The 26861-nt window shown below is 37.9% G+C and overlaps 1 protein-coding gene across 2 annotated transcripts in view; it reads right to left on the bottom strand.

Annotated features, from left to right (window-relative positions):
* Positions 1–26861, bottom strand: part of celsr3 (cadherin, EGF LAG seven-pass G-type receptor 3) — a 47547-nt gene that overhangs the window by 4444 nt on the left and 16242 nt on the right. For both annotated transcript variants that reach the window (XM_065247091.2, XM_065247092.2), the window contains exons 4-32: positions 24091–24313; positions 21678–21793; positions 21497–21585; positions 20691–20848; positions 20437–20600; positions 19958–20083; positions 19302–19471; positions 19013–19198; positions 18625–18735; positions 18082–18250; positions 15830–15971; positions 14161–14281; positions 12084–12267; positions 11906–12007; positions 11738–11832; positions 11154–11363; positions 10860–11043; positions 9798–9950; positions 8800–8986; positions 8534–8701; positions 7556–7682; positions 6821–7027; positions 4489–4663; positions 4295–4407; positions 3387–3466; positions 3031–3157; positions 1230–1349; positions 1020–1117; positions 37–128 (exon numbers count right to left, since the gene is read on the bottom strand). In XM_065247091.2, coding sequence (XP_065103163.1) covers positions 37–128; positions 1020–1117; positions 1230–1349; positions 3031–3157; positions 3387–3466; positions 4295–4407; positions 4489–4663; positions 6821–7027; positions 7556–7682; positions 8534–8701; positions 8800–8986; positions 9798–9950; positions 10860–11043; positions 11154–11363; positions 11738–11832; positions 11906–12007; positions 12084–12267; positions 14161–14281; positions 15830–15971; positions 18082–18250; positions 18625–18735; positions 19013–19198; positions 19302–19471; positions 19958–20083; positions 20437–20600; positions 20691–20848; positions 21497–21585; positions 21678–21793; positions 24091–24313 — 4197 coding nt within the window. The remainder of the gene's footprint in view (positions 1–36; positions 129–1019; positions 1118–1229; positions 1350–3030; positions 3158–3386; positions 3467–4294; positions 4408–4488; positions 4664–6820; positions 7028–7555; positions 7683–8533; positions 8702–8799; positions 8987–9797; positions 9951–10859; positions 11044–11153; positions 11364–11737; positions 11833–11905; positions 12008–12083; positions 12268–14160; positions 14282–15829; positions 15972–18081; positions 18251–18624; positions 18736–19012; positions 19199–19301; positions 19472–19957; positions 20084–20436; positions 20601–20690; positions 20849–21496; positions 21586–21677; positions 21794–24090; positions 24314–26861) is intronic.

Genomic DNA, 26861 nt, shown 5'->3' with positions numbered 1-26861 from the left:
ATGTACATGCATGCGGGTTATTGTGTGTTAGTGTACCTCTGTTGCGGTGGAACATGGCCACGTCCAGGTCAGTGGCCCCCGTGTGAGCTAAAGTGTGCTCAAGAGCCTGCCGTGCCAAAAGATTCTCCCTGAGAACCGATATAAATAATACATTGACAAGCTTTTAGTTTATCAATTCACAACAATGCACACAGCTTTTAGTGTTTTAACTTATAACAATGCACAATGTGTAACAGCATGGCTGTAAATTTGAGTACGAACGGTAGACACTTACAAAGTTATTTTTAAATAGTAAAGGAAAAAGTTACTTCTGCAAAGTCTTAAAGGGGTCATGTCAATAAAATCTGACTTATTCTTTGTTTAAGTGCTATAATTCAGGTTCCCAGTTCTACTATCAACCTAGAAAATGTGAAAAAGAACAACCCAGTAACTTAGTTTTGGTAAACCATTATCTGCAAGCATGTAAAAAATAGATAATTGAAATTTCGCTCCCCTTGTGATGTCAGATGGGGATAATAACGCCCTTAATCTGCACTATCCAACCACGGCACTGCCATTTAGTGCAGAGATCAGCTCATTTGCATTTTAAAGGACACATTTTGTCACACCTACAAAGTGGCAATTTTAACATGTAATAATAAATTAGCTAAATGGTATTTTGAGCTAGAACTTCACATATGTACTCTGGGGACACCAAAGATTTATTTGACATCTTAAAAAAGTCTTGTGAAATGTCTCCTTTAAAAGCAGGCATGCAAAAGTTATTTCTTGTTGGCGTAATCACCACCAAGGAGAGCACAGACATTGGTCTGCAATGAGCATTCACATGTACTTAACTACCCAAACAATCATTTGTTTAGTTGTATGTAATCAAATGTTATCAAATTTGTGATGTTTAAACCAGAAAATCATTAAACTTGAATTTCAAACAAATGTCACATTTCAGTGATATTGTGGTCACATTGAATTTCTGCTTGTAAGTCTTAACAAGTCTACAATGTGCTGTTACGTTCACAGACCTTGCACTGCTAACCGAAGAGATGGTTGAAGTTCCCAGTGTGATACGATGTAATCCACTCTGCTCCAGCAGGGAGGCGCTGTTGTACGGGTTTTGACCCTGCACACACATACAGCAGGTTAAAAAGCCCAAATGCTTATCATCATCACTCCATGAGGTTAAATATAGGTTTAGGTTGTGGTGTGGGGGTTATATGTTTGTGTTCACTAACAGTCATCTGTGGAGGTCTGGCAGGTTCTTCACCGGGGCTTTTCTTGCCTAGGCAAGCCAGTTTCCAAGCTTCCTGCACCTCTGAGTTCAGCAGTGTGAACACCAACAAAACAGCCATACCCTGAAACAGACACACACTTTCATTAATATACTTTTACATTATTTCTTGTGTTATATTTGAAGAGTTCAGAAAAGTCGTTAAACGTTTAAAATGAGATAATGATGCTCTCTGCATGTATTATACGCTTATCAAATATTTTCGCTTTTATCCGCTTTCCAGCCTCAGGTCATTCAGAAATACTGCTTTGTTGGCAGAAATGCCATGGTCCTTTGTCCAAGTCCTCTAAGTGCACGGAAGCAGAATTAGATGAACAGCAGCATGCATGTGATTTCAAGTGTCAAGCCTTTTATCTTTATTCAGAAAGGACAGTAAAGAGTGACTAGGAGAGAAAGGGTGGGACTGGGAAACGACCGTGGATCACATTTAACCGTGTTCTTGGACCTGAACATGAATTAGCCAAAATCACAGCTCCACTGGATGCACTATAAAACCTAAAAGTTAACTCAACTCAAACCATTTAAGGAAACCGGTTGCATTAAACCATTTAATTTTTAAAACGCATACATTTGAGTACTGTAAACTTAAACAAATTGAGTCATATGCAGTAATGCACTTATATATTTAAGTTCACACTACTTAAATATAAGTGCATAATTGCACATGACTCAAGTTCACAGTACTCAAATGTATGTGTTTTAAAACTTAAATGGTTTAAGGCTCTGGTTCTGTTTATTCATTTTAACATTTTGAATTCTGATTTTCTTCATTTGCACTGTTTCTACTTCTACATCTCTAATGATTTTTCAATTATTTACTGTCGTCACATTTACTAAGTCAATGTGTTTACTATGTGCAAAGAAGTAAATTTAGAGGTTTTAGGCAGAAAAACATGATTTTTTTTGCAGCGAAAGAGTCAATGAACAATGAAAACGACTGAAGTGACATTTGTGAGAATAAGGCATTTCATTTTCTGCCTAATAACCTTTTCATGGCCATTAAAATTAAATTACTGAAAATAAACCTGATTAAAAAATGCTCATATACAAGAGCACTTAGCACTGTAAAAAAGGTCTGCAGAAATTACTGGCACCTGTTTGCCAGTAACTTACTGTAGAATTAAATGCATATAATTTACTGGCAACAGTTTGTTCAACGTTAAATGAACATTAAACATTAACAAGTCTTTATCTCTACAGAGTAAAACTAAAATAACACCCTCATGCAAAAGAATTCTGCTGACCAAAATCTGAAGGAAAAAACAGAAAAGGATTGTTGAGGATTTCTGGTTCCCAGAATGCTTTGCATGAGGCTGTTATTTTATAGTTTTATTCTGGAAAGACAAAAAACTTGTTAAGTTTAATGTTCATTTTACTTTGAACAAACTGTTGCCAGTAAATATCATACATATAAATCTAAAGTACGCATAACTATATATATGTGCGTGTGTGTATGTGTGTACCTGGTAATTATCACGTTGTGGGGACTTAAAAATGTAAAGTAGCTGAAAGTTTTCTGTGATGGTTGGGGCTAGGGTTTGGGGAAGGGAATAGAATATACAGTTTGTTTGTACAGTATAAAAATGCATTACGTCTATGGAATGTACCCACAAAACATGGAAACCAGAATGTGTGTGTGTGTGTGTGTGTGTGTGTGTGTGTGTGTGTGTGTGTGTGTGTGTGTGTGTGTGTGTGTGTGTGCATGTATATGTATATGTATGTGTATAAGATATATCTAAACTTACCTGTATGCAACATAGGACGATGAACAGGTAGTGGAATGCCAGGACACTGTTGTTAACAGCCATCAGACCAAATAACCAAACGCATGTACTCAACAATAACAAGAGAAAGGCACTGCGGATAGTAGAACTGTGAGAAGCAATAGACAGAATTAATGTAAATAGAAATAATCTAAATGTAAAGTCATTCACAGTTTGATACAAATATCACTGGCAACTGCATCTCTTATTTCGTGTGAAGATGTGACTATTGTTAAAAGACAAGAATAAAAATTACACCTTAAATTCTGATAGAACACACAAACATTACCAGAATATATAGTCTTTATATAGAAGAATATAACGCTGCATGTACTCACATCACAGGCAGCTTCTTTATCTCTTTCTGAGTGGGGTTGCATGTCATACGCAGGACCATTAAAAACATTCCACCATTCATCTATAAAAGAGAACAAGAGTTACTAACTAGCTCCATCATTACTGTACTGAAAACTAATATTTAACTCATTATTCACTAAACTTCCCCTCCATCAACTGTTAACTCAAGAATCACTGTGACCAAAAATAAGGGTTAGGATCACTCATCATTTAAAGATATAATTTTACATCTAATGTATTTTATTTATTTATACCATAAAGTTCCTAATGAGATGCAGTACACTGTAAAAAGTAAGATTTGTTGGTTTAACTTAAAAAAGTAAGTTGTCGGGTTGCCTTAAAATTTTGAGTTAATTTGACTTAAAAATAATAGTTAAAGGAAAACACTCTGTTCTTACCTCAACTTAGACAAATGAATACATACCTATCTTTTTTCAATGCATGCACTTAATCTTTGAACAGCGCGTCGTGAATATGTTAGCATTTAGCCTAGCCCCATTCATTCCTTACGATCCAAACAGGGATGAAGGGCTAAAAGCTAACACACACTTTCACATGTTTTATTTTAACTCAAAAAAAATTTAATTGTTGTGTCAACTACTATTTTTAAGTTGAATTAACTTAAAAGTCAAAAGACAACCAGGTAACTTACTTCTTAAGTTGAACTAACTGTTTTTTATCAGTGTATCTCTTCTACCAAAATGTTGTGGTCAAGAAGAGGACCAAGAGACGAAGATTCAAATAACAAACATAGTACATAAAACCAAAATATAAATAAACACAAAAGATATAATGTAAAATATTCTAATGCAATTCATAAGCAGCTTTTTAAAGCATTAAACATTGTCATTTAGACTGACAAAGCCACACACACAAAAGAGCGTAATACCAGTATGACGGCGCTAACTGGTCCCGCAAAGCCCCACATAAGCTTATCATACATGGAGATCCAGCAGAAATCTGGGTTTCCGTATCCCTCTGGATCCAACCCCACTGCCAGGCCTGCAACACACATACACATGACAGACCATGCCTATATGTATACATAATCATTTGTGTTTGTGTGTTTGTGTATTCACATACCTGTAATGATAGCGGGAACTCCCCAGCCTATAGCATAGTAAAATCTCATGGCACCGTAGTTGATGTTTCTCACTTCTGTCTGCATACGATAAATATGTAGAGCTTCCACAAACAGCCACGCAAAGGATGACATGAAGAAATAATGGAGAAGGATTGCAACCACTGTGCACAGGAACTGCATCAAAGAATAAACCAAATGAAAATTTAGGACAATATTTATCTTAACATATATAGGAATTGTATAAACAGGAGAGACAGATCACTCAAGGATTTACCATTCTGAATATCACAGCTTTTAGTTAAAACAGCCAAATCACCTTTCTGATAGAGGCAATACTTTAACTGGATTAACAGGGAGATAATATTTGAGCTAAAGAACTAACAAACCTTAAAAAGACTTATTTTTTGTTTCCACCATGAAAAGTTATGGCCTAATGGTTACTGGATGTACTCTGTGAGCTCAATAAAATGGGGTGCTCATTAAGATGTCGGCAATTTAAATCCACCTCATAAAACCTATTTCACAACTTGTTGCTGTCATTTCCTCTCCATGATAAATATTATATACATAAAAAAGGCAAAAAGCCAAAAATGGGATTTTGAAGACTGAATCAATGGACCAAAGCAAAACTGAATTATGAATGAACGCATACTCTATCCCAAACACCCACATCCCCGCACAGCAGTTGAAATTAATGAACTCGGCAGTAACAGGCTTTTAGTGTGAGTGGTTTGGACTCGAGAGAATATTGTCTGTTATAGATGGTGTTAACCTGCTTGAGAAAGAGAGATACGTCTGTGTGAATCTGTCTGAGGCGGAGAGATATAGATAGAGGGAGGCTGAGTTTGAATAAAGTCTGAGTCCCAGCTCACAGTGAGGTTAACGTGGCTATACAACCATGTGCTAATGGCTGTAATGACAGTTTTTGAATGACACAAGTCATATTTAAAGCTGCCTGGTACTTATCCCGGCAATAATCTTGCTTCCTACTGAGCTATTCATAATCTTTAGTATCCGTTCTCACACTTGACTTTAAAAGCTACTAAAGATCTTTTCTATTTAAACCTTAAATAAACCAACCACTGCAGGACCTAAGACATTTTGGAGATTAATTGTATAATAACTAAGAAATATGGCAGATTCTGCAGTTCCAGGGTTTCCATGAATTAACTTTAAATTCAAGGACCTTTCAAGGAGTTTCCAGGTCCAATACCCTCAAATTCAAGGACACAAGGGGGGACACATTTCAAGTGAGAGCACGGTTACATCATGTTACATTTTAATATACATTGCTACAGTTCCCTTTAAAGGGAGCTCGCCCTGCGCCACTGCGGTGACACTTTGGGGATGCATTCATGGGTAAGTGCGTCTGAATGTGTATATCAAATTCAACCAATGGTGAGAACTAACATACGACAAAGACAGGGTGTAAGCAGCTAGGAAGTATCTGAAATATTGGCAAAGACGGCTTTACAGGGATGCAGGAAGTATGGCAAGGGAGACGCAGCATCTCGTTCCCTTCTCAGGGAACAACAGTTACATACGTAACCCGAGACGTTTTCATGTGTCAAACACAACTATGCAAAAAAGCATTTTGGTATGAATCAACATTCACATACAGAAGATATAAGCAAGTCTACAATTTTTATGATATTATCCTACACTACACAGGGAATAACATGGATTTTTTTCCAGAAAACTTCTTGCATAAAATAGATTCAAGCACTTTGAATGACCTGTATCTATGTATGTATATTTTCAAAAACTTCCCAGGGCCTTGATTTTTTCCCCCAGATTCAAAAACTTTCATGGATTTCAAGGACCCGTGGGAACCCTGAGTTCTCAGGATACGAATTAAATGTAAGTGCATTTGTTTCATTGATCATTTTAACATGTACATTGTACAAAAGGTCAGATTTTCTTGCTTCACAAAAATCAAACCACACTGGGCAAACATAGATCATCAGGTTAAGGTCAGAAATATACAGTCCACACCAGCTCTAATGAAAGCTATGCTGCTAATATAATTTGTAATTTGACATTTTTTATAAATACAGTGCAATTTGTGACCTGAAACTTCTAGACCCCATTATAGTTATCATCTTAATACTGAATGTAAATTGTCTCAGTTTGACCGTGCATGTAATACACACAGCAGACAATTCTGGGCCAGATCCGCACCGGAGCTGCTGACTTTGGCGCGGATCCGGCCCAGTCATCTGCTGTCTGAGAATCTTTTATCTTCACACCCACCCACAGTTTCTTTGCTTCCATCAATAACCCACCCACACACGCACACACACACCCAAACACACTTTATTTTATTCTGACCTGTTGTTCAGTCTGATTGATGCCCAGCAGATATGTGAGGTGTGAAAGTAGAGTAGCAGCAGCCATGTTGGAGTGAATACTGCGTGTGTTTGATTTCAGTCCTCTCAGACCCGATAAAACCACCACCGTTAGCAACAATGCCACCATGGAAACTGAGAGTGAGGAGTATGTTACTATGGCAAGGGTCTCCAGGTCACCCTCCAACTGCTGCTCAGGAAACAATGAAAAACAGTTTAAGCAATAATTGGTGATTAATGAAATAACATTTAATTACTAATTGTTAATATAAAAAAAACATGAACTGTCTCACATGTGTAGTATGTATAAAATGTGTTTGTGTGTGTGTGGGTTGGTATACATGGTTTACAGGGACATGAATAGTGTATAATGACATGTTTATTATGCTATAAACATAAATGCTATATATATATATATATATATATATATATATATATATATATATATATATATATATATATATATATATATATATATATATATATATATATATATATATATATATGCTATAAATAGGAAGTGTCCCTGTAAACTAAACGGCTTAAAAACATACTAAATGGTACTAAATGGTAGATTATAGACAACAGGTTTTTGTGATGGTTGGGGTTAGGGAATGGGGTAGGTTAGGGGAAAAAATATACAGTTTGTACAGTATAAAATGCATTGCGGTGGCATAAACCACATATGCCAACATGTGTGTGTGTGTGTTAATGTTACCTCTCTTTGTGAACTGTCCATCAGGACTCCAAACGTTCCCAGTCTGTGACACTGACATCGCACATGTGATGTGTTTCTATAGACCACACTGCAATCTCTCACAGTCCAGCAACCTCCTGCTGATACACTACACACAAACACACAGAAGTATGTGACAATCTGTACTGTCCAGTGGTATTGTTTAATGCAATAGTGCTTATGCTTTAGACTGCAAAATTTACAATGAAATTGACATGGGTGTTGCAACACAGCACCAAAATGCTTTTTTTTATAAAAAATATTCAAAAATGTCCCTTAAATGTTTTTACGCAACAGCATCTACACACTTATCTTTCTCACCTTTTTTATTGCACACTGTATGAACAAGTGGTCTTTAATTGTTGCCATGACAACAATCTGCGAGTTGATTTTGACACTTTTCTCATTCAATCAATACATATGTATGCATTTACACTGTGCATCCAGATTATTAAACATAATAATTCAATTGCATTTTAACAGTAAGACATTTCATAATATTTTATGATTTTATGATGTGTGGTGGACCTTTAATAACATGGCTTTTGCATGTAATTAAAGGATTTTGTGGGCGTTGTTGGTTTGAATTCATCAATGTGAAGAAAATAACTTTTAGAAATTATTATTACTATAAAATACTGTAGGCGAATAAGCAAACAATATGAATAGCTCAGATGCAAAACCTGCATGTTTTCTTTTTTTTATCATGCATTTTTTTTATCAGACTTGGTATTTCTGAATGGTCTGAGGCCGGGATTAAGCGTATTTGAAGCGAAAGTATTTGATGAAAATATAATATGTGCAGAGAGTATTCGGTTAGTATCATTATCTCATTTTTGATACACGTGGCATTTGGCGGCTTTTGCATCTGAGCTCCTCATATGCAAATTATTACATATTAACAAAAGCATGCTGTGTGCATGTTGAAAGACAAAAAATACAAACATCACACAGACTTACGGGCTGCTGTGATTCCACTGCACACACAGTGGTTTGCTGCGGTTGCTGGTCTCCAACAGACGAAACTCCAGCAGAACCGGCGTGTCCAGAAAACCCTCCACAAATGTCTGATTGTTATATACAGACACACTTACTACAGGGGAGTTCAGCACAGGGTGTCTAGGTAACCTGTAGGAAAGAGACGTGCACACTCATGTATATTACCTTATATTATCTGACACGTGAATGTTTATCTTTACCTCAGATGTGCACATGTTGACTCTTACCTGACGCCTCTGCGGTCCGTGTGGTATTTTGGGGGGAGCGCAGCCCCCAGGCTTCGATAAATAAGGAGGATGACGATGGTGATAGGAGCCTCTTGCAATGCCAAAGAACGTCGTGCTGCTGTTGCTTCCACCGTGTGATTGGCCAACAGGTTTACCGGGCTGGCTGGAGATGGAGCTAAAACTGGAGCTGAAAATTGAAGTCTTACACTTTAGTTAAGTAACAGACAAGAACCACACATTGCTAGTCAGTTGAAGGTGGTTTTGGATAAGGGACATTTTCATTTTAAAGAGCATCTGACTGACTAAACATTGGTTAAAATGAGTCTTAACTCTTTCGCCGCCATTGACGAGATATTTCGTCTTTCCGCAATACTATTATCCACCAGGTGTCGCCCTTCCGCAACTTTTTAAACCCGGAAGTACTGCCCTATGGCAAGCGGCTGCATGTCCGTGTGTGTTTTAAAGATCGCTCTGAATGGAATCTCTATGAAAAGTCCGTCACAAAAATTGAATTATCTCTGCTTTTTGCTCAAAATGTGGTGTTTTTGCAGAACCTACCCATATTCAAAAGCTGATTGCAAAAGAACCACTGAAGGTAGGATGAAACGGTTTTTTGTTTGAAAGCAGAGGGTCTGTTCTTTCATTTGGTATATTGTATGTTTATATATTTAAAGAAGAACATTTTCTGAAAGGCATTAAACTTTGGTGAAAATCATGAAAAATGCTGGCGCTGGCTGGCAACTTTTTTTTTAAAACGCTGGTGGTGAAAGAGTTAAGGATATCTATGGTACATCGACAACATTTTCAAGATAAGCATTCAATACTTAGTCACTCACTTTCACCAATACAGATCAATAGTTTTTATGATATTATTCTATACAGTTTTAAAATGGGGAGGAGTCACTCAATATGCCCCACCCTTACTTCCTGTTTTAGTGGAAATTATGTCAACACATCGGAATAAGCTATGCATTTCAAGGCACACAAGTGTAACTTACATGGGTTGCGTTGTGGTACAAGTGCAGCAGGGGGCAGCACAACATGTGTGTGAGCATCCCAAAGCGCTTGACCTCGGAAGAGAGTGCTGCTGTGATAGCGTGGAAACCGTCTCCGCACATGTGTATGGTTTTCAACACGATCCAGAGTCATGACTGCAACACACACAAACACACACACATGCACTGTGTGAACTACAGCGATCTTGCTTTTTATAGCACAGCAGGTGTTGGTCTCACGTGCATCTACACATTTATCTCTTTCATCTTTATTGCACACTCCGGTATTTCTGGCTTTACTGTGAGAACTGAGAAGCTGGATGATGGTGGTCTTTAATAGTACAATGTTGCCATGACAACAATCTGTGTGGTGATTTTGACACTTCTTATTCATTTGATCAATACATATTTGTACATTTATACTGTGCATTCAGAATATTAAACATGAACAGATCAATCGCATTTAAAGAGCAAAGCATTGCATAATCTTTGATAGTTCAATGATTCACTGATGTGTGGAGGACCTGTCTGGATGTCTGGCTTTCACTTTTACCACCCAGATATTCAGAGCACGTTTTAGGAGCTTGAAAACACAATTGCAAGGGGATAAAAGACCCAGTGTCACTTAATTTTACCTGGTGATGTTGCTAATAGACACTGTTACTTTGGAAATATTACATTAGTTACATATTTTTTTAATCTTTCTATTCAGTTTCTTATCCATTTTTAGGAAGGCACTTCATATCCTTAAACCCCTACTACTGAATAAAACCCCAGCTAAAACCAGGTTTTGCTGGTTTTAGCTGGTTTAAGATTGTAGTAGCCGGTTGAAGCTGGCCCTCCCAGCCTGGCAAAGCTGGTGAGTCAATTGGTCCTTCAGCCAGACCAGCTAAGTCCAGCTTGACTAGCTCATTAAGTGACTAGCTTAATAACCAGAACACATCTAGACCAGGTTGCTACACCAACTAAACCAGCTAAAACACAGTAAACAATGAAGTGTCCATTTGTAAAACACTGTTGACCGTGTGTTCATGTATAGATATAGTATAGTGTATAGATACTGACCAATATTTGGAGCGACGAGTGCCACAGGATTGAGGTAGGTCTGTTTCATGTTCTGGGCAAGTGTGCGGGAGTACTGCTCCAACAGATCAGCCAATCGCGCCGCTCCCATCTGCCCTGAACTTTGACCTCTCCACAGTGTAGCGCTACCCGGACCCAACAAAACACTACAACCTCTTAACACATTCTGAGAGAGGGCATGAGAGAGAGAAATTTGTAAAAAAAATCTCATCAAGATCAATAACATTTGAATCACAAATATACTTCAATTTATCACCTCCCTAAGGTATTTCATACCTCATTAAAATGTGCATCCTGAGTGGCTGTCAAACCAAATCCTGACTGGAGGCTCTCGAAGGTCAGGAGGCGGGACAACAGGCGCTCGGCGATCTGAAGGTCATTGCCATAAAGACGGGTTGTTGCCTCTGTGACATCACGAAGCTGATGGGCCAGTTTTTTCTCAGTGATTGTTCCGAGTTCTGTCTCATTTCTTTCCAAAGCTTCCAGCTACACACACACACACATTAAGAAAAGAGTTATGTAATGGACAAAAGCATTTCAACTATTTATATATGAAAAGTTATGGAGCTTTGATTATAGTTTAAAAGTTTTGTTTATTAGATGAGATACTTTTTGCAGAATCAGCAAGATGTTAATTAAAATAAATATAAGAGCAACAGATTGCATTTGGTTTTTTATCCAGTACTGACTGTTTCAGTTATTATGCTTCTTCTTAGTTCAGATTTTTTTTTAAATTTCTTTATTTGAAGTTAAACATCATAATGGGACCAGGAATTTCTAGGCACGTCCCAGAAGCAAGGGGTGTATAAACCTATGAGCACAATTGTATATGTTCATGTGTATGTTTCATGTGTACTCACAGCTGTGTTTAGCTCCACAAATGGTGGAGAAGTGCAGTTGTACAGATCAGGGTCCAGCCAGCCTCTTTCTCCATCACAGTGACGAATTGCAGTTCCTTCAGGAGAGATAAAATTTTGAAGATTTGAAGATTCAGATACATATGCAGAGAAATAAACTTACACACGTACCTACTGATCCTTTAGGACAGGGAACAGCTGCAGGCAAGTTGAACTTTGTTCTGGGCCACCAGATTCCTGATGTTATGGTCTTAGGACAACCATCATAGATCACTAAGAAAAAGAGATACAAGGGTGAGAAACAACACAGCAAGTTCAACAATCGATAGATGGATGGAAGGACACTTACCTTCACAGCCTGTTTGTGTGACTTCAGCAAACGGGTTGTCACACATGTTGCACTGTCTGCCAATTACGCCAGGTCTGCACTGGCATTGTCCGCTTTCTGTGTCGCATGATCTTGAGAAGGAGCCCACTGGGTAGCAGTCACACGGAAGACAAACATCGCTGCCTCGCCTTCGGTAATGAAACTCCTGACACACACACAAACACACAATATACACAATCACACACAAATAAATATATAACAAACAAAACAAGATATCAGATATGCACATATAGGTTAGAAACATAATAAATCATCTTATGTAAATGAAAACAATATTTTTAAAGGCTGATAGGTTCATATGTTTGCATTTTCCTTTGGGATTTGCGCAATATACTGTGAAAATAATAAACAGGGCTGATGTAGTAAAGTGTGGGGTAAGTAATGCTTTATTTTACAACAGCACCCCAGAGTAAAAAAACACCATCTTTAATCTCCCTTAATTACACTTAAACACATGAACCCGCACAAACAAACCAATTACTGCATCCCAGACCTGCTGTATCTCCAAGCACAACCTATAAGTGAACTCATGGGATTTTAAAGCTGGAGTCAGGTCTGTAGTCTGGCGGTCTATGCATGTGCTTCAACGCATGTGATGTGATTATCTTGCATGCAAGTTCAAGTTTGCATTCACAACACCAACCCCTTCCCATCGTATCTCATTTCTGTTGTGTAAATGTATTTTTACCATGCCTGATGTAAACTGTGCATTTTAAATTTTCAGTTCAGCATGGTGTCTTGAGGTGGTCTATATGCTTAGTAACCATTTTCATTTTCCAGGAACTCTGAGATTGACAGGAACATTAGGTTTTCTCAAGACACATTTGAAGAGCCTCAGGCACAGTGACTTTATGCAGCAGCTGGTTGTGGGTGCTGATTTTGCATCTGCTGCTTGGTTCTGAAGTAAAACATGGCAATGGTAGTGCATTTGCTTGTAGACAGGTCTGAACGGTCATCAGAATTTTATGTTACGGACTATGGTCAAAAATCTGGATTAAATATCTTTGGATTAGGATTATGATACTATTAGTGGCATTTGTATGTGTCTAAAATATTTCTGTATCTGTACATAATGATTACATCACAGAAATCCAGGATTACACCATATTACCATCTCTGATCTGATAAATATGCTGGTTGTGTTTAGGCTCATTGTAGAGTGAAATAATTGATGGCACTCTGTACATGTTTGCTAGTGTGAGGTGAGCAGAGACCATAGTGAAGAAACCACACGTTTTACATTTTACTGACATCCCACCCCAAACTGGAAGCAAATTTTGCTGTTTACAGTAGGGCTGTGACGGTGGCAAATTTTTACCACCGCGGTGGAACCATCAACAACAACCGCCGGTGTTGCGGTGGTGGGGTCCATGGGGGGGGGGGGGTCAGGGGGGATTAATGGTGAAAGAAAATAACGTTTCACTAAATGCGCTTCCTGATGCGCGCGACTTTAATCTTTAATTTGGTAAAAAAATTATTTCACGACAAAAGACAAACGTGATGTGTATGTATTTCACTGTCACTGGAGACCAATAGAAACTAACGCAGACGCACAACACAGTGACATGGCTAAACTCCAACGTGCTGAGTTATGCTAAAATCCACCAGTTTAGTGGAAACGCCATACATGGTAATGTAGCGGAGAGTTGTGTATTAACATAAAACAATGTTAAAAATTTGTATCTTAGGCTATAAATTACTGTACAACTTTTGTTATTATTATTTGTGTACAAAAAACTGCAATTTTTACTTATTATTTTGTTTAATCATTCACCTGATATGTGACGTCACACAACCGCCGGTGGCACTTCACCACTGCGGTGGCATTGCACCATCGCGGTGGTGCGGTGGTCATGACAACCGTCCCACCCCTAGTTTACAGACTACAATGCAAGGCCAATTTCTTAGGGTACCTAGTTTTTTGATAACTGTTATTTATTTGCCTGGTATTCCAAATAAATCACTTACACCCTTTCTCACCATACACAATCATTATATGGACCAGGGCAATATTCCCAGTGTACATAAGTGTGTGTACCTTGCAGTGACAATGTCCAGTGGTCTTATTGCAGTCTGTGTCAAAGCCCTTATTCGCATCACAGTGGCAGGGTCCGCATGTTGGGCTCCCCCACCAACCACGAGGGCATTGCTGCTCTACCCTATAAAGACAAAAACAGATATGATCAAATATCTCTGTATCTGGGGCAGGTCTGACATAGAGAAAGAGACAGAGATAGAGGTGGAGCTGATAAACAGATTAAAGAGGACAGATGACATTGCAGTTGGGAGGGATTTGGCTGAGTGTTTATGTGAATGTAAGGTAGGGTTGAATTAGTTTCACATGACTGCAGAACAGAAAGAAGCTAAAAATAAGTAATGCATTATAACAATACAAACGCTGAAATAAATATGTCCAAGAAAAGCTTGAAAATGTATCTTAGACTCATACAATAGATCAGAATAAGAGCAACAACTTGGGAAGAGGCAGACTGATTGTGTGCCTATTTAAATACTGCAGGGGTGCGCGGGGCAAAAACTAACGCGGGGTTAGTTGTAACACGGACTGTTTACATTGTTGCGCAAGGTTGAGCGTTTTGGTTTTCCGGTATTTTTTTCATGCTGCCAAAAGACGATCTCCCACAAATTATTGGAAATGTATAATGTTTTTCCAGAGAGTTATTGATGAACGAGTGTTTTGGTGGCATGTATGTACATTTTTTCATCATATGTTTTTTTCAGTTTCTAAGTTGGGTGTGTAAGATACCAAATCCAATGCTATGTCATCTTAATCAGTGTCTTGTTGAGTAAACATAGCATCGTTTTGAAATATGTCTGCAGCTCTTAGCAACTTTTTTGGTGGGCTTAAAAATATTTTGACCCAGCGGGGTTAATTGTAACGCTGTGTTACAACTAACCCCTCAGCACTTAAGATATGAAAACGGATAACGTTAGTAATTCTTGCCGTTGTTTTAAATAGGCTACACACGAATGATTGCTGGCTGCCAACAAAATAAATGTCCCTGTCTTTTTAAAAATCTATCAAAAATCGTGGGTCAAATTTATTTTTGTTCATATCTTTAATATTGATTGAATAAGGTCACGTCAAAGATTGAAATCATAATAAAAAGAATTACTTAAATCAGACTTTGATGCTCATTACCACAAAATTTGATTTTTAAAAACTATGGTTATTACAAACTGGGTCACATATAAAAAAAATTTTTTGTCACAATTGTGCTGCTTTTTCTCACATATTTAGACATTTGTATCCACTTATAATTTAACTATTGTTAGAAAAGGGCTGGATGAATGAATACAGTGTGGATACCCGTCTATTATAGACAGATATATAAACAATATCCACTTCAAGTATATAGACAAAATAGTATTGAAATATTTGCCTGCAAACTTACTTTTTAGCAAGTGTTACAACTAACCCCCTCCCTGTTACAACTAACCCCCTGCCTGTTACAATTAACCCCACCTATGGGGTAAGTTGTAACGTTTGCATTTCTGTCACGTTTGGTGTAATTGTCCAAGAATGGTAAGTACTAGAAACAAACTTCAAATGGTCAGATGGGTGAGATGTGCGTGTTGCTTGTGTAAAAATATAATGAATCAAACTCAAATATATTTTTAATTATTGAGCCAAAACCAAAAAGCGTTAGGTTGTGCCCCGCTCTCCCTATTGGTGTAGCAGTGTGTACCTGTGTTGGCAGTACTGTCCGTAGTGACTGTCCTCACAGTCACAGATATATCCATGAGATGAGCTGGGCTTCCTGTGGCACTTTGCTTGATTTTCACATGGGTTCAGCTTACATGCATCCATACAGCCCTTGCCATAGAATCCTGTTACAACACAGAAACCAGGTCAAAACCACACAAAGGATTTATCTGTAAATGTAAAGTGTGCAAGGCAGGCCAGTCGTCTGTGGGAGTGTGGGTGTTAGCACAAACAGTAAAAGTAATGTGGATTGCTCAGGTAATCTTTAAGTGACCTTGAAGTATGTAAATATTTTGTGCTGCTTTAAAATAATCTATTACAGAAGAAGCAGTAAATCATCAAACACAACAATTAACCAAACAACAACACCACAAAAACATACAGTATACGTTTGCACACATCACAAACACATTTATGGATGTAGCTAAAGATGAAAAAAGCATTTTCTCTCCACTCAGGCTAACCAACAAAACAAGAGCACAACCTTGATCTCTCCATCACTAAAGAGTCACAGAAAAGCCTCTATCTGCACGACAACTGATCAAAAGATACAATAAACCCATTTATCTCTCTGTCTCTCTCTCTGTCTCTCTCTCTCTCTCTCTCTCTCTCTCTCTCTCTCTGAGCAGAATGATGTTTAAAGTATAGAAACAGCTTGTGCAAACCCTGACTTCATCATGCCATTATGATGAATGGAGAAACGCTCACTAATCTGAAATGGAATGCAGCAATAAAGTATTTGCTTGTGATACACATAATTTGTTAAATAATTACAGTTAAATAAAAAAGAAATAAAAAAATACATTTATCCAACATTGTACTCCATCACGCATTCAACCAGTTTTCGCTCTTGATACACATACAGCAAAAACTGAATTACAGCCTTGAACAGAATTACAGTAAAATAAAAAAGAAATAAAAAATAGAATTACAGTTAAATAAAAAAGAAATAAAAAATACATTCATCCAACATTGTACTCCATCACGCATACAACCAGCACTATGCAGTACTGAGAGCATTAATACAGTAGATACGTACATTCAATTATGCATAGAAATTCAACAAACAACAGACAGAGGAAGAAAATATATTTTGTGGTGAAATGTAGTGCGTGTTATGTGTGTGGTTGTACAGTGTGGGTTTATTCTACCAGGAGGAGCTCTAACCAATTAATTCAGAGTTTATAAAGGGAGTCTTTCATATATCTTACAGCACAAGCACTATTAATAACACTGAGGCTGATGCAACAAAAGCAGCATAATAATGAAGTCAATGTGTCTGTGAGCATCTTTATTTAGAAGTGTGGAGAGCTGATACAAGATGATGGGAGATCTTGCTAGGGGCCAAGCACAAAATGAATTGGCACACTGATTCTGAAGCATCCAAACAATCAAAATGAAATTACAGTAACATCAGCTTAAAATTACACTTATTCTCTATCTACTGTGCTAAAAAAACAATCCCATTTCTGTGTTTGGTGTTTTCTAAAACAAAAGTCACTAAAATCCTACTGTAAGTCTTTGTCCAACTAAAACATTTAAGAATCTGCCTTATTTCTAGATCATTAAACAAATGATAATTGTGATATTGACCATGTTAACCCTTAGTACAGAAACTAACGCTGCATCATTAGGTTAAAGCAACACTATGTAGTTTTTTTACCTTTAAATAATGTCTCTAAAATTATTTCAGTGATAGAACCACTTTTAACTGGACAAACTGTACTGTTGCTGCAACCTGAGCAGCCTCCTAGCTGCTACAAGCACACTCTGAAAGTGGCGGTGGAGGGTAGGAAACACAGCCCCACCCCACCCCTCCCCCTGCCTGCAGAAGAGTGTCTGATACCAAGCACTGTTGCGCTTTTCAACCACATGGGGGAGCTGTAAGTCATTTTTACATGGAAACTACATATTGTTGCTTTAATGCAGAAATGCAAAGATGTCAACATAAGCACATAAATGCTGGTTCCTAAATGATGCACTTCATGTGGACTTGCGGTCTCATGAACTTGCAATGGCCACTGCATGCACGTGTCCAATAAGTCCACAAGACCGTAGGGTGTCCCATTGTCATTTTAGGTTTCAAAAGAGTGCTCATGGGCTACCCCCCTTTTTGATCAATTTGCGCCCTTGATGCTTCCCGACCGTCAAAGCGACGTAACATCATGAAAGTGCAAAATTGTTGGAAGACTGGGAGTGTTTAGGGTGCCACTTGGCACAGGGCCAAAATCCTACCTGGCTCACAAACGCAAGTGTGTCGATCCCATTCGTCAGTGCAATGGCTGTGGGCGGGGCATGGAGAGGTGTTACATGGGTTGCCAACATTACAGCCAACCTCCACCTTGATTGTTTTGGATGGGCGGGGCAATGCAGGGGAATCAGGACGTACACCCAGACGCACTCCCTGAGTACACAGGCAAATAAATGCATTTCAATTCAACTCAACTCATCGACAAAATAGACACTAAGACAAACATATTCAGGATCAGATCAAATATTTTGTAATCCAATAATGCAATAATACTAATAATTTCCATCAAAATAATGATTATACAATTATAACCATGTGTGGTGATTAACTGTGTAAATGCTTTTCTGGTTGTATAAGTAACTTTATAATCCCTGTTCTCTAAGTTGTCATTAATTATTCATCAAACTATTGACTCCATAAGTATTGATGGCTACCAATAATTCATACATGTAAGCACAGGGATTAAAATGAGTAGTTTAAGTAAAGGTGAAAAACATGTTTTTAGCAAATATGTGACAATGGCACACCTGAATACAGCCACGAATGCCATTCTGCACCTCTCCTGAGCCGAAAACTCCACCTATGTGCAAGTGCTTAACCTTTACACCATTAATCTCATTTCCAACAATTACTGTTCCCTGTGAAAGAGAAAAGCAGAGGAAAGAATGAGATGTAAATTAGTTTAAATGACCTATATCCTGTAGGTTTGTAGATAATCTTTAATGTTTGTGTTTGTTTGTAAACAGTGAAAAATATTTACAGTCAATATCAATATACCAGTGATCCGTGTATGATCTATCGTTTAATCCATATAAGATTAAATGATGACATTTCAAATAATGGATTATAATCAGGATTATAGCAGTGGACAGAATGGGGGTTAGCAAACCTTTTTTTGTGTGCGTGTGTGTGTACCTGATACAGTCCAAAGTCCAATCTGACCGTAGCAACATATCGAGTCTCTCGACCGCTCCTTACATCACGAAGCTCCAGCTGTAGATCATGCCAGCGTCCATCACAAACCTGAACCTGATCCAGCCTCAACCTGACCAGCCGAGTCGAACCTCGAGCCACAAAAAACACCAGCTGACCTGACACTACCTGGAATCAAGCACATACATAAAACAGCCACATCAGTCACTTAAGTGACTGGTTTATTACTAATGAGAGGCATACAGTATAGAAAGAATCAATGTGTGTATACCTGAAATATTAAGTTGGTGTTTTGTCCAGCTTGAGCCTGCAGAAGAACTCCTTCTTTCGATCTGGTGCGAAACACAAGCCCCATGTACCAGGGTGTGCTGATGGTGAAATCATTCTTTAGGTCCCACCACAGTGCGCTGTTACCAAGGAAACGATGCGGGTGGGACATCACTGCGGAGGAATCGTTGCAGCAATATTATCATCAACATTTATTTATAGTTTCAGTTGATAATGTCATAATGTTGTAAGCTATAGCAGAAGAAGACTGAAATGGTGGCATTTACAGTATATGTGTTTAGTCTAAAATTAGCTTTAGGCCACAGTTGCCAATGAGGAAACATTTAGAAAATCTTTTTTTAATATTTAGCCATAAATATATCTTACCACCTATGAAAATGAATTTTGCATAATTTTAATTCAGTTTTTTGACCCATGACAGGAACATTTTTCTATTTCTCCTGAATATTTGCAAAAAAAAAACGTCATCAGTCATTGCATCGCTTGCAGCATATGCAAGATTAGCCAGATGCTGTCTTGCAGAAAACTGCATCTGTCATAAAAATGTCAAGAGTTAATGTGATTTTGTTCTGGTTTTGGTGATTTAATGTGAGGAAAATTTCCATGTGTGTTGAAATTTGTTCATGTACAATCGCTCACCGAGGCTACAGTCCTTTCCTCCAAATCCAACAGGGCAGTCACAGGAGAAGGTTTCCCAACTAACCCTACATGTGCCTCCATTTTGGCATGGGTTTGATTTACAGAACGGCAGCTTGGCACTGCAGCCTAATGAGAACACAGTTTTATTAGACTCTAAATGCTGTCAGCAAGTCACAAAAAACAGACAACACAGTCCTTAAAACCATAGGCCAAGAATATAACAGTATATCAATATATTATATTATATGTATTAGCTGCAATAAAAACTACACTTAACTGTTATAAGCAGCAATGAATGAAAACATAAACCTCAGATTTATGCTAATAAAAGCAAAACCAAATGTATAAATGGATTAAAAAAATAACTAAATGGAATAGTTTACCAAAAAAATAACTTTAATGATGTATGTATGTATGTGATATTTATAGCATCGCGTTGATATTTTGCTTTAATATTAACACAATGTAAACACAAACACCTGGTAATGTGCCATTATTAGCAATGAATCCTGCCATGTCCACGGGGCTGTTATCAATGTGCAGGTCTTTCATACAGCCAATAAATTCTCTCGTACTGAAAGGAAAATTCTCCGGCATATTTGGAACCCCACCCAAAAACAGCGGACCTGTCAGATCCAAAGACCTGTGGTAGCAAAAACACAGATGGATCAAATGAGAGAGATATTAAACAACAAACCCTGTTTCCTATTTAAATATGTGTGTGCATGCTCACTTTTTGCTGCTGGTCTGCCTCCCCTGAGCGGCACAGCTGTAGTTCCCGAGCTGACTTCCAAATCTCAAAGAAACAGCCGAATCGCAGTCGTCGACACTCAAGACTGCAACCTTCTCATCAGACGGACCTTGAACCTCACCACTCACACTGCGCTTTGGCTGGATACACAAAGAAGCGAGCAAAGAGAGTTTAATATATTCACATTACATCTTCACAATCATGTACTCGGGGATACTCTTTTTTATTAACAGGTTGAATAAGCATCTTAATTCCAGAGAAAACAAATCTTTCCTCTACAGCAGGGAAATTCTAGATCATTCAAAAATGGCAAAAGTTTGGACAGGGCACTGATTCCTTAATGAACTTGTGAACAAACGGAGGTCAATAAAGAAGAGATTTATTCAATCTTGTTTAAACGAAAACTTGATTTGACTGCAGAAAGCCAGAGCCAGAACAACAACACAAGCCACCACACCTGACCTCACTGATGTTTTAGTGTCTGATGGGAACAAATTCCTTGCAGCCTTCCCAGAAAGTGAACTGTTTGTTGCTTGGGATGACCAATTACCTATTAATGCCTGTGGTTTTAAAATAAAATGCTGATCGAGCATACTGTATAGGTTTGAGTGTTCACCTCTGGCAATTTAGTGCAAGACCCTTTATTTCCAGTGAGACAGTAATGGCTAACAGTTAATGCACACTTAAACAAAATGCAAGTAAAAGGTTTTTATGTGATCCCAGGCAGAAACGAAAATAATCCAAACCATGCATCAACGCCATTATGTAAAAACACACAAAATTCTCACCTTATTATAGTAATGGATGTGAACAGTGTGCCAGTTGCCATCACTCACTCCACTGGGAAGGTATGGACTCACCTGAGTAGATGACTCACCTGTTGCAAAAGTTATATTAAAGATATTACTGTAAAAGAAAAAATTCACATATTCATTTGTTCATTCGTCATGCTAACTGTTTTTACGGTACCTGTAGAGTATTTAAGAACCACTTGTCCATCTAATATCTCCAGAGAGAGGAAGTCATGTTTCTCATTAAACCGACCATTGTAGAAAAGTAAACCATTAGTTTCCAATGTGGCAAACCTATGAAACATTTAAACATACATTTAAAGTTCATCAAAGGTCTGCGATGAGTCATTACTCGTCCATTTGCAGTTAAATGATGTCTGGCAGTGGTTTTAAAAGTGCACTTGGCAAAAAGTGATTGCTAAAGCAGAATTAGAATACAGTCTGTTTCTGGTAAAAAAACAACACGTTTTTGTGGAATCAGTAAACATGAAATCTATTAAAGATTTTGGTATTTTATCATCACAGCAATATAAGGCATACATTTAGTTTAAGGTATAGCGGAAGATTTTCTTTTTCCGGGTGGATCATCAAGACTATTGGTCATCCCAGTTGTCAATCATTCTGGTGATATGTTGATGTAAGGCCGTCGTACGTGCTCATCCCTAGGTTCGCTTTCTGCACATGCGCACTTTGAGGTGTATATTTGTGGTGGTCTAAGGTTTCAGCCATTCATTGAAGCTCACGTTCTCAGCATGTTTTTTCAAAATGTCTGAGGGTCGCAAGAGAAAAAGCGTCTATGAATTGTATGACAAGAAGAGAAAGGCCTCTAAAGAAAGAAACAAGACCAGAGTGTTTTTGGGAGAATATTTCACACGCTCGCTTGCGCTAAAAGCACAGGTTGGGCTTCCCACACGAAGTTTCTACTCGACAGGTAAAGTTTGGTGTGCTATTTGAAGAAATCCATTTAAAATCACTGCTAGTAAAAGTTGATGTAAGCTATGATCAGGGCTTTGAACCAGAATTTTTTCCCAATTGGTTTGTTCCGAACAGAAACAGTATTTTAATGTTTCCGGTTTTCAGTTCAACCCTAAACTTGACGTTCCTGAACCGGTTAGAACAAAAAAATAAAGTTCCCGAACTAGTTAATAACGTTCCATGTCAGCTGTGGGACATATAAATAAGTAGGCTGATCAGGACATTTAACTTAAATTATTAGTCTACATAATTTTCCTTTAGTCTCTATTTTGTCATCAAACATTAAAAAAGGTTACATTATGTAAGCGGCATAACTGTAATTCGGAAATTCCTACATTTGTTGAGTGCACTTAAACACACGCACACACATAGACGGAGGACGAATTCCAAACGGCACTTCGGGAAGAAGATGCAGCATAAACAGTCGCGCCGCATGCTAGCCGAACTGTGGGTCGTGAACTGTATGGAATGGATCACGGATCAACTGCAATCCATTACACCACTAATTAGTATTAAAACAAACATCTTGAGATACTTGGTAGCCTACAATATTTACCTCTTATTTTTCAGCATTAGAGACTTGGGCTTGAGTAGGCTACCATTATTTTCAGTAAACGGTTCTGTTCCGGAACATATATTTTTGGAAAGTTTCTGGTTTCGTTTCTGTTCCTTGCAAAACATCAAAAGTTTCTGGTTTTCGTTTTCCTTCCGTGAACCGGTTCAAAGCCTTGGCTATAATTAGCGATGCTAGCCCTCGCACAAGTCACGAACTGCACAGACACGGTAAACATGCCAACAGCAAGAACTAGGTTCGTGCATGCTCCCTCTCGTGCACACGTTTATAGGCGTTCCCTCTCGGAAGCAGATAGTTGTTGTTTTTTTAAGTGGAGCGGCGGTTCAAAAATTCAGCTGGGTTTTCACAGACTGGGTCACGAATGTATATGAATTTCAGATTTATATGTAGTATGTTTTAGTTACAGCATGCACTTAAGAAAAAAAACTCAATGTAAGAATCACTTATGTGAATAGATGACATGCCCCTATACTTTACTCGCAACTGCTTTTAGTTTGAAGAACAAAGCTGAGCCATTAAAAAGTTTCCTCTGTTTTATGCTCTCTCAAGCAGAGACTTTTAGTTTAAAAGAGTTTTATAGGCCATTGTGAGTCAGTAATTTTCAGTGCATTATTGACAGCGATGCTTTAAAAGAGAGCGAATGGAGGAGGCTTGATGATTTGAGTATCTAGGGATATGAGAGGTTGTGCCCTTTTCTGGATGTGTTGATATTTGACCATGTTGATAAATAAAATATCTCCGTTTCAGTCACTCTGGAGAATATAACATACAGTACATCCATTATATTACCTCTGCTTCTAACCAACCCCTGACCGATCAAAATACATGACAACAATAGAGCACTCACAACAGAGAAGATACAGATAAAACAAGACAAGATAAAGAGAAGAGAACAAGAGCGCTGAGGAGCTTTTTTAATGATCTGAACCTGAATGACAAAGCAGAGCCGGTATGAAACACATCAAAGAAGAAAAAAATGATCTAGCTTATAATAAAAGTTGAGTATTTACAACATTTGATTCAATGTCAGAGTTTTACTCACGAGAGAGAGACTGAAAGGTGAAATCGCTGACGAAGGCCTCTGAACATGATGAAGGATTTTGGTGGGAAGGATCTGGTGGTGACAGAACAGTAGGGCTTCTCATAACCTCCTGCAGGACAATCGCACCTGAAACCACCTCCAGAGAGCTCACGGCACGTACCGCCATTATGACAGACGCCTGCGCCACACCGACCAGAACGCCGGTCAAACTCACAATGCTCGCCTGACATAGATAGAGGAAGCAAGACATTAAAAACACACAAACGTGCAATTTTCAATAATTTGAATAACAATCAATTCATTTTTTAAGTAAAACGCATACAAGCACACACAAAAAAAGTGTTTAACACAGTGCAGACAGTATGAACAAATGCACACGTTGATATACAGAAATAATTCACTTTTGATTTTTAGGAAATGTAGAAGATTGACTGCAAAAATATGCACTAGCATTAATACAGGCAATACTGGTTATAATAGAGCTTGGTCTGTCAAAAAGAAAATAAGTGGAAGCTCAACCATATATCTTAATCAAACGGTATAACACATTTGAATATATTTGAAAAGAATAGTCTTGTAATATAAAATGATTTTATCAACAGAAAGAGTCTACTGTAGCTTAGATGTTAACACAAGAGATCTCTGAAAACAAATAAGCACGGATGTGCCTCAATGGACCAGTACCACACACGCACACACACACACACACACACACACACACACACACACACACACACACACACACGCACACACACACACTCATACATAAACCCACTTTTGTTTGGGTTTTAAAACACCAGCATATCCTGCCCTTAGGCTTTTTGATACTGAGCCAAATGTGATCCAGACTCAGGCACTGTGATGTTCCAACATTATGCTGGTGAGCCTCTGGCAACACTTAAATACAACACATTAATGTGGAAACCTCTGACACAGACTCCCATGTAGACAACACCATCTCCCTTTAGTGGGAGTGTGAAACTGCAGTTTTACAAAAACATTTCAAACTTCGACCAGGCTATAAAAAACTGACATACAAATGTACCTTTAAAATGCCTTAAGATATACTACATGGAAACAACTAACAATATTTAAACTACCATTGGACAAGTGCAGTCCAGACACACACAAACGCGCGCGCACACAAACACACACGCACACATTCCCTGTACACCAAAACCTTCAAAGCAAATTTTCTTGCATATATTTTAACAAAGCACTGCCTTTCTTTTATTGGCTATGTAGACTTGGAATTATTTGCATATTTAACATTAAATTAAAGCATTTGCATATTCATTATAGCTTACAAAGATATCACCTGGGGAGCACATGGTTCACGGACAGCACCAGTCCAAATCAATATTCAAAAGCCAAATAAAACAAGCTGCCAGTGCGGAAAAATATACCTATCTAACCATGTATATTGCCAATATATTACCCAAAATTAAACTTAACACAAAAAAAATCATAAATCATCTGTAGACAGATTCTAAAGAGACACCAGCAGCAGCCTCAGGCTAAAGAGAGGAGAGATATTTTATTGGTTTAATTGGGTTGAAATCACTGCTTGAAAGATTTTGAAAGAGTTAAGCTTAATTCAATCAAGACTTTTAAAAATAAAGCTTTTAAAAGGTTTCTATGATTCCATGAAAAACGTTTAACCTTCAAAGAACCTTTGTTCTGCAGACTATACAATGGTAAGAAATTTTTCTTATACAAATCATTTGGGAATCAAAAATGGCTCTGAAGAACCCTTTATAGCCCCTTTAATTTAAGAGTGTAGTTTGATGTGGGCAAAGCGATCAGTTAAGAAGATTCTGACACGCTTGTGTGACTATGACCTATACTGTAGCTTTGATAGACACACAGGCACACTTAACTTAAAGGGACACCCAAAAATGAAACATCTGTCATCATTTACTCTCATGTCATTCCAAACATATAACTTTCAGCCCCATAACATTGAAGCAATGTCTAAGCTGCACTTCTTTATCGTCAGATAGTGGATGGAGACCTGACAGTCATGCATGGAACACAGCATTATGAAGAGCACCATTCCTACTGTCTCCATTACTGTTCAACAATAGAAAGAAAGCCACACGGCATGGATAACGATGACATCATTGCTATTTTTGGTCGAACTATCCCTAGAGAGACAGAGCAGTATGAAACCTTATAGACCCTCTGACATGAACACACAAGCAATTTTAAGAAAACATTTCACACCCACTGACTGCGCCTGTTCACAGATCCATTACTGCCATGCACATATACACACACTTACTCAGAGACCACCAACAATTGTTTTACATGATGGAACAAATGCATACGATCAATATGTAGAAAAAGATAACATGTTTTTGTTCTCTGTAGACTCTTAATCTTATAAAAAACAACAACTCCACAACCACAAAAAATACAAGTGATTACAAACAGAGATATTTACCTAAAGTACAAAAAGAGCATTCAAACATGGTTTTGATAGGTGAGCTTTTAAATACACAAATGCTTTTACACAAATCACACCTAAACGAATCTCTACTGATTCCTCTTAGATTTAAAACTGCATTAGAATGCTTTTAAAGCTTTCAATAGTGTACTATGTATGTTCTTACCTCAACTTAGACGAATTAATACATACCTATCTTTTATCAATGTGTGCACTTAATCTTTGTACAGGGCGTCATGAATGTGTTAGCATTTAGCCTAGCACCATTCATTCCTAGGATCCAAACAGGGTCGACCTCGGGCGCAGTAATATTGACCTCGGG

Source organism: Paramisgurnus dabryanus, chromosome 11, assembly GCF_030506205.2.
Source record: "Paramisgurnus dabryanus chromosome 11, PD_genome_1.1, whole genome shotgun sequence".
Taxonomy (NCBI): Eukaryota; Metazoa; Chordata; class Actinopteri; order Cypriniformes; family Cobitidae; genus Paramisgurnus; species Paramisgurnus dabryanus.
This window is presented reverse-complemented; position numbering and strand designations above follow the sequence as displayed.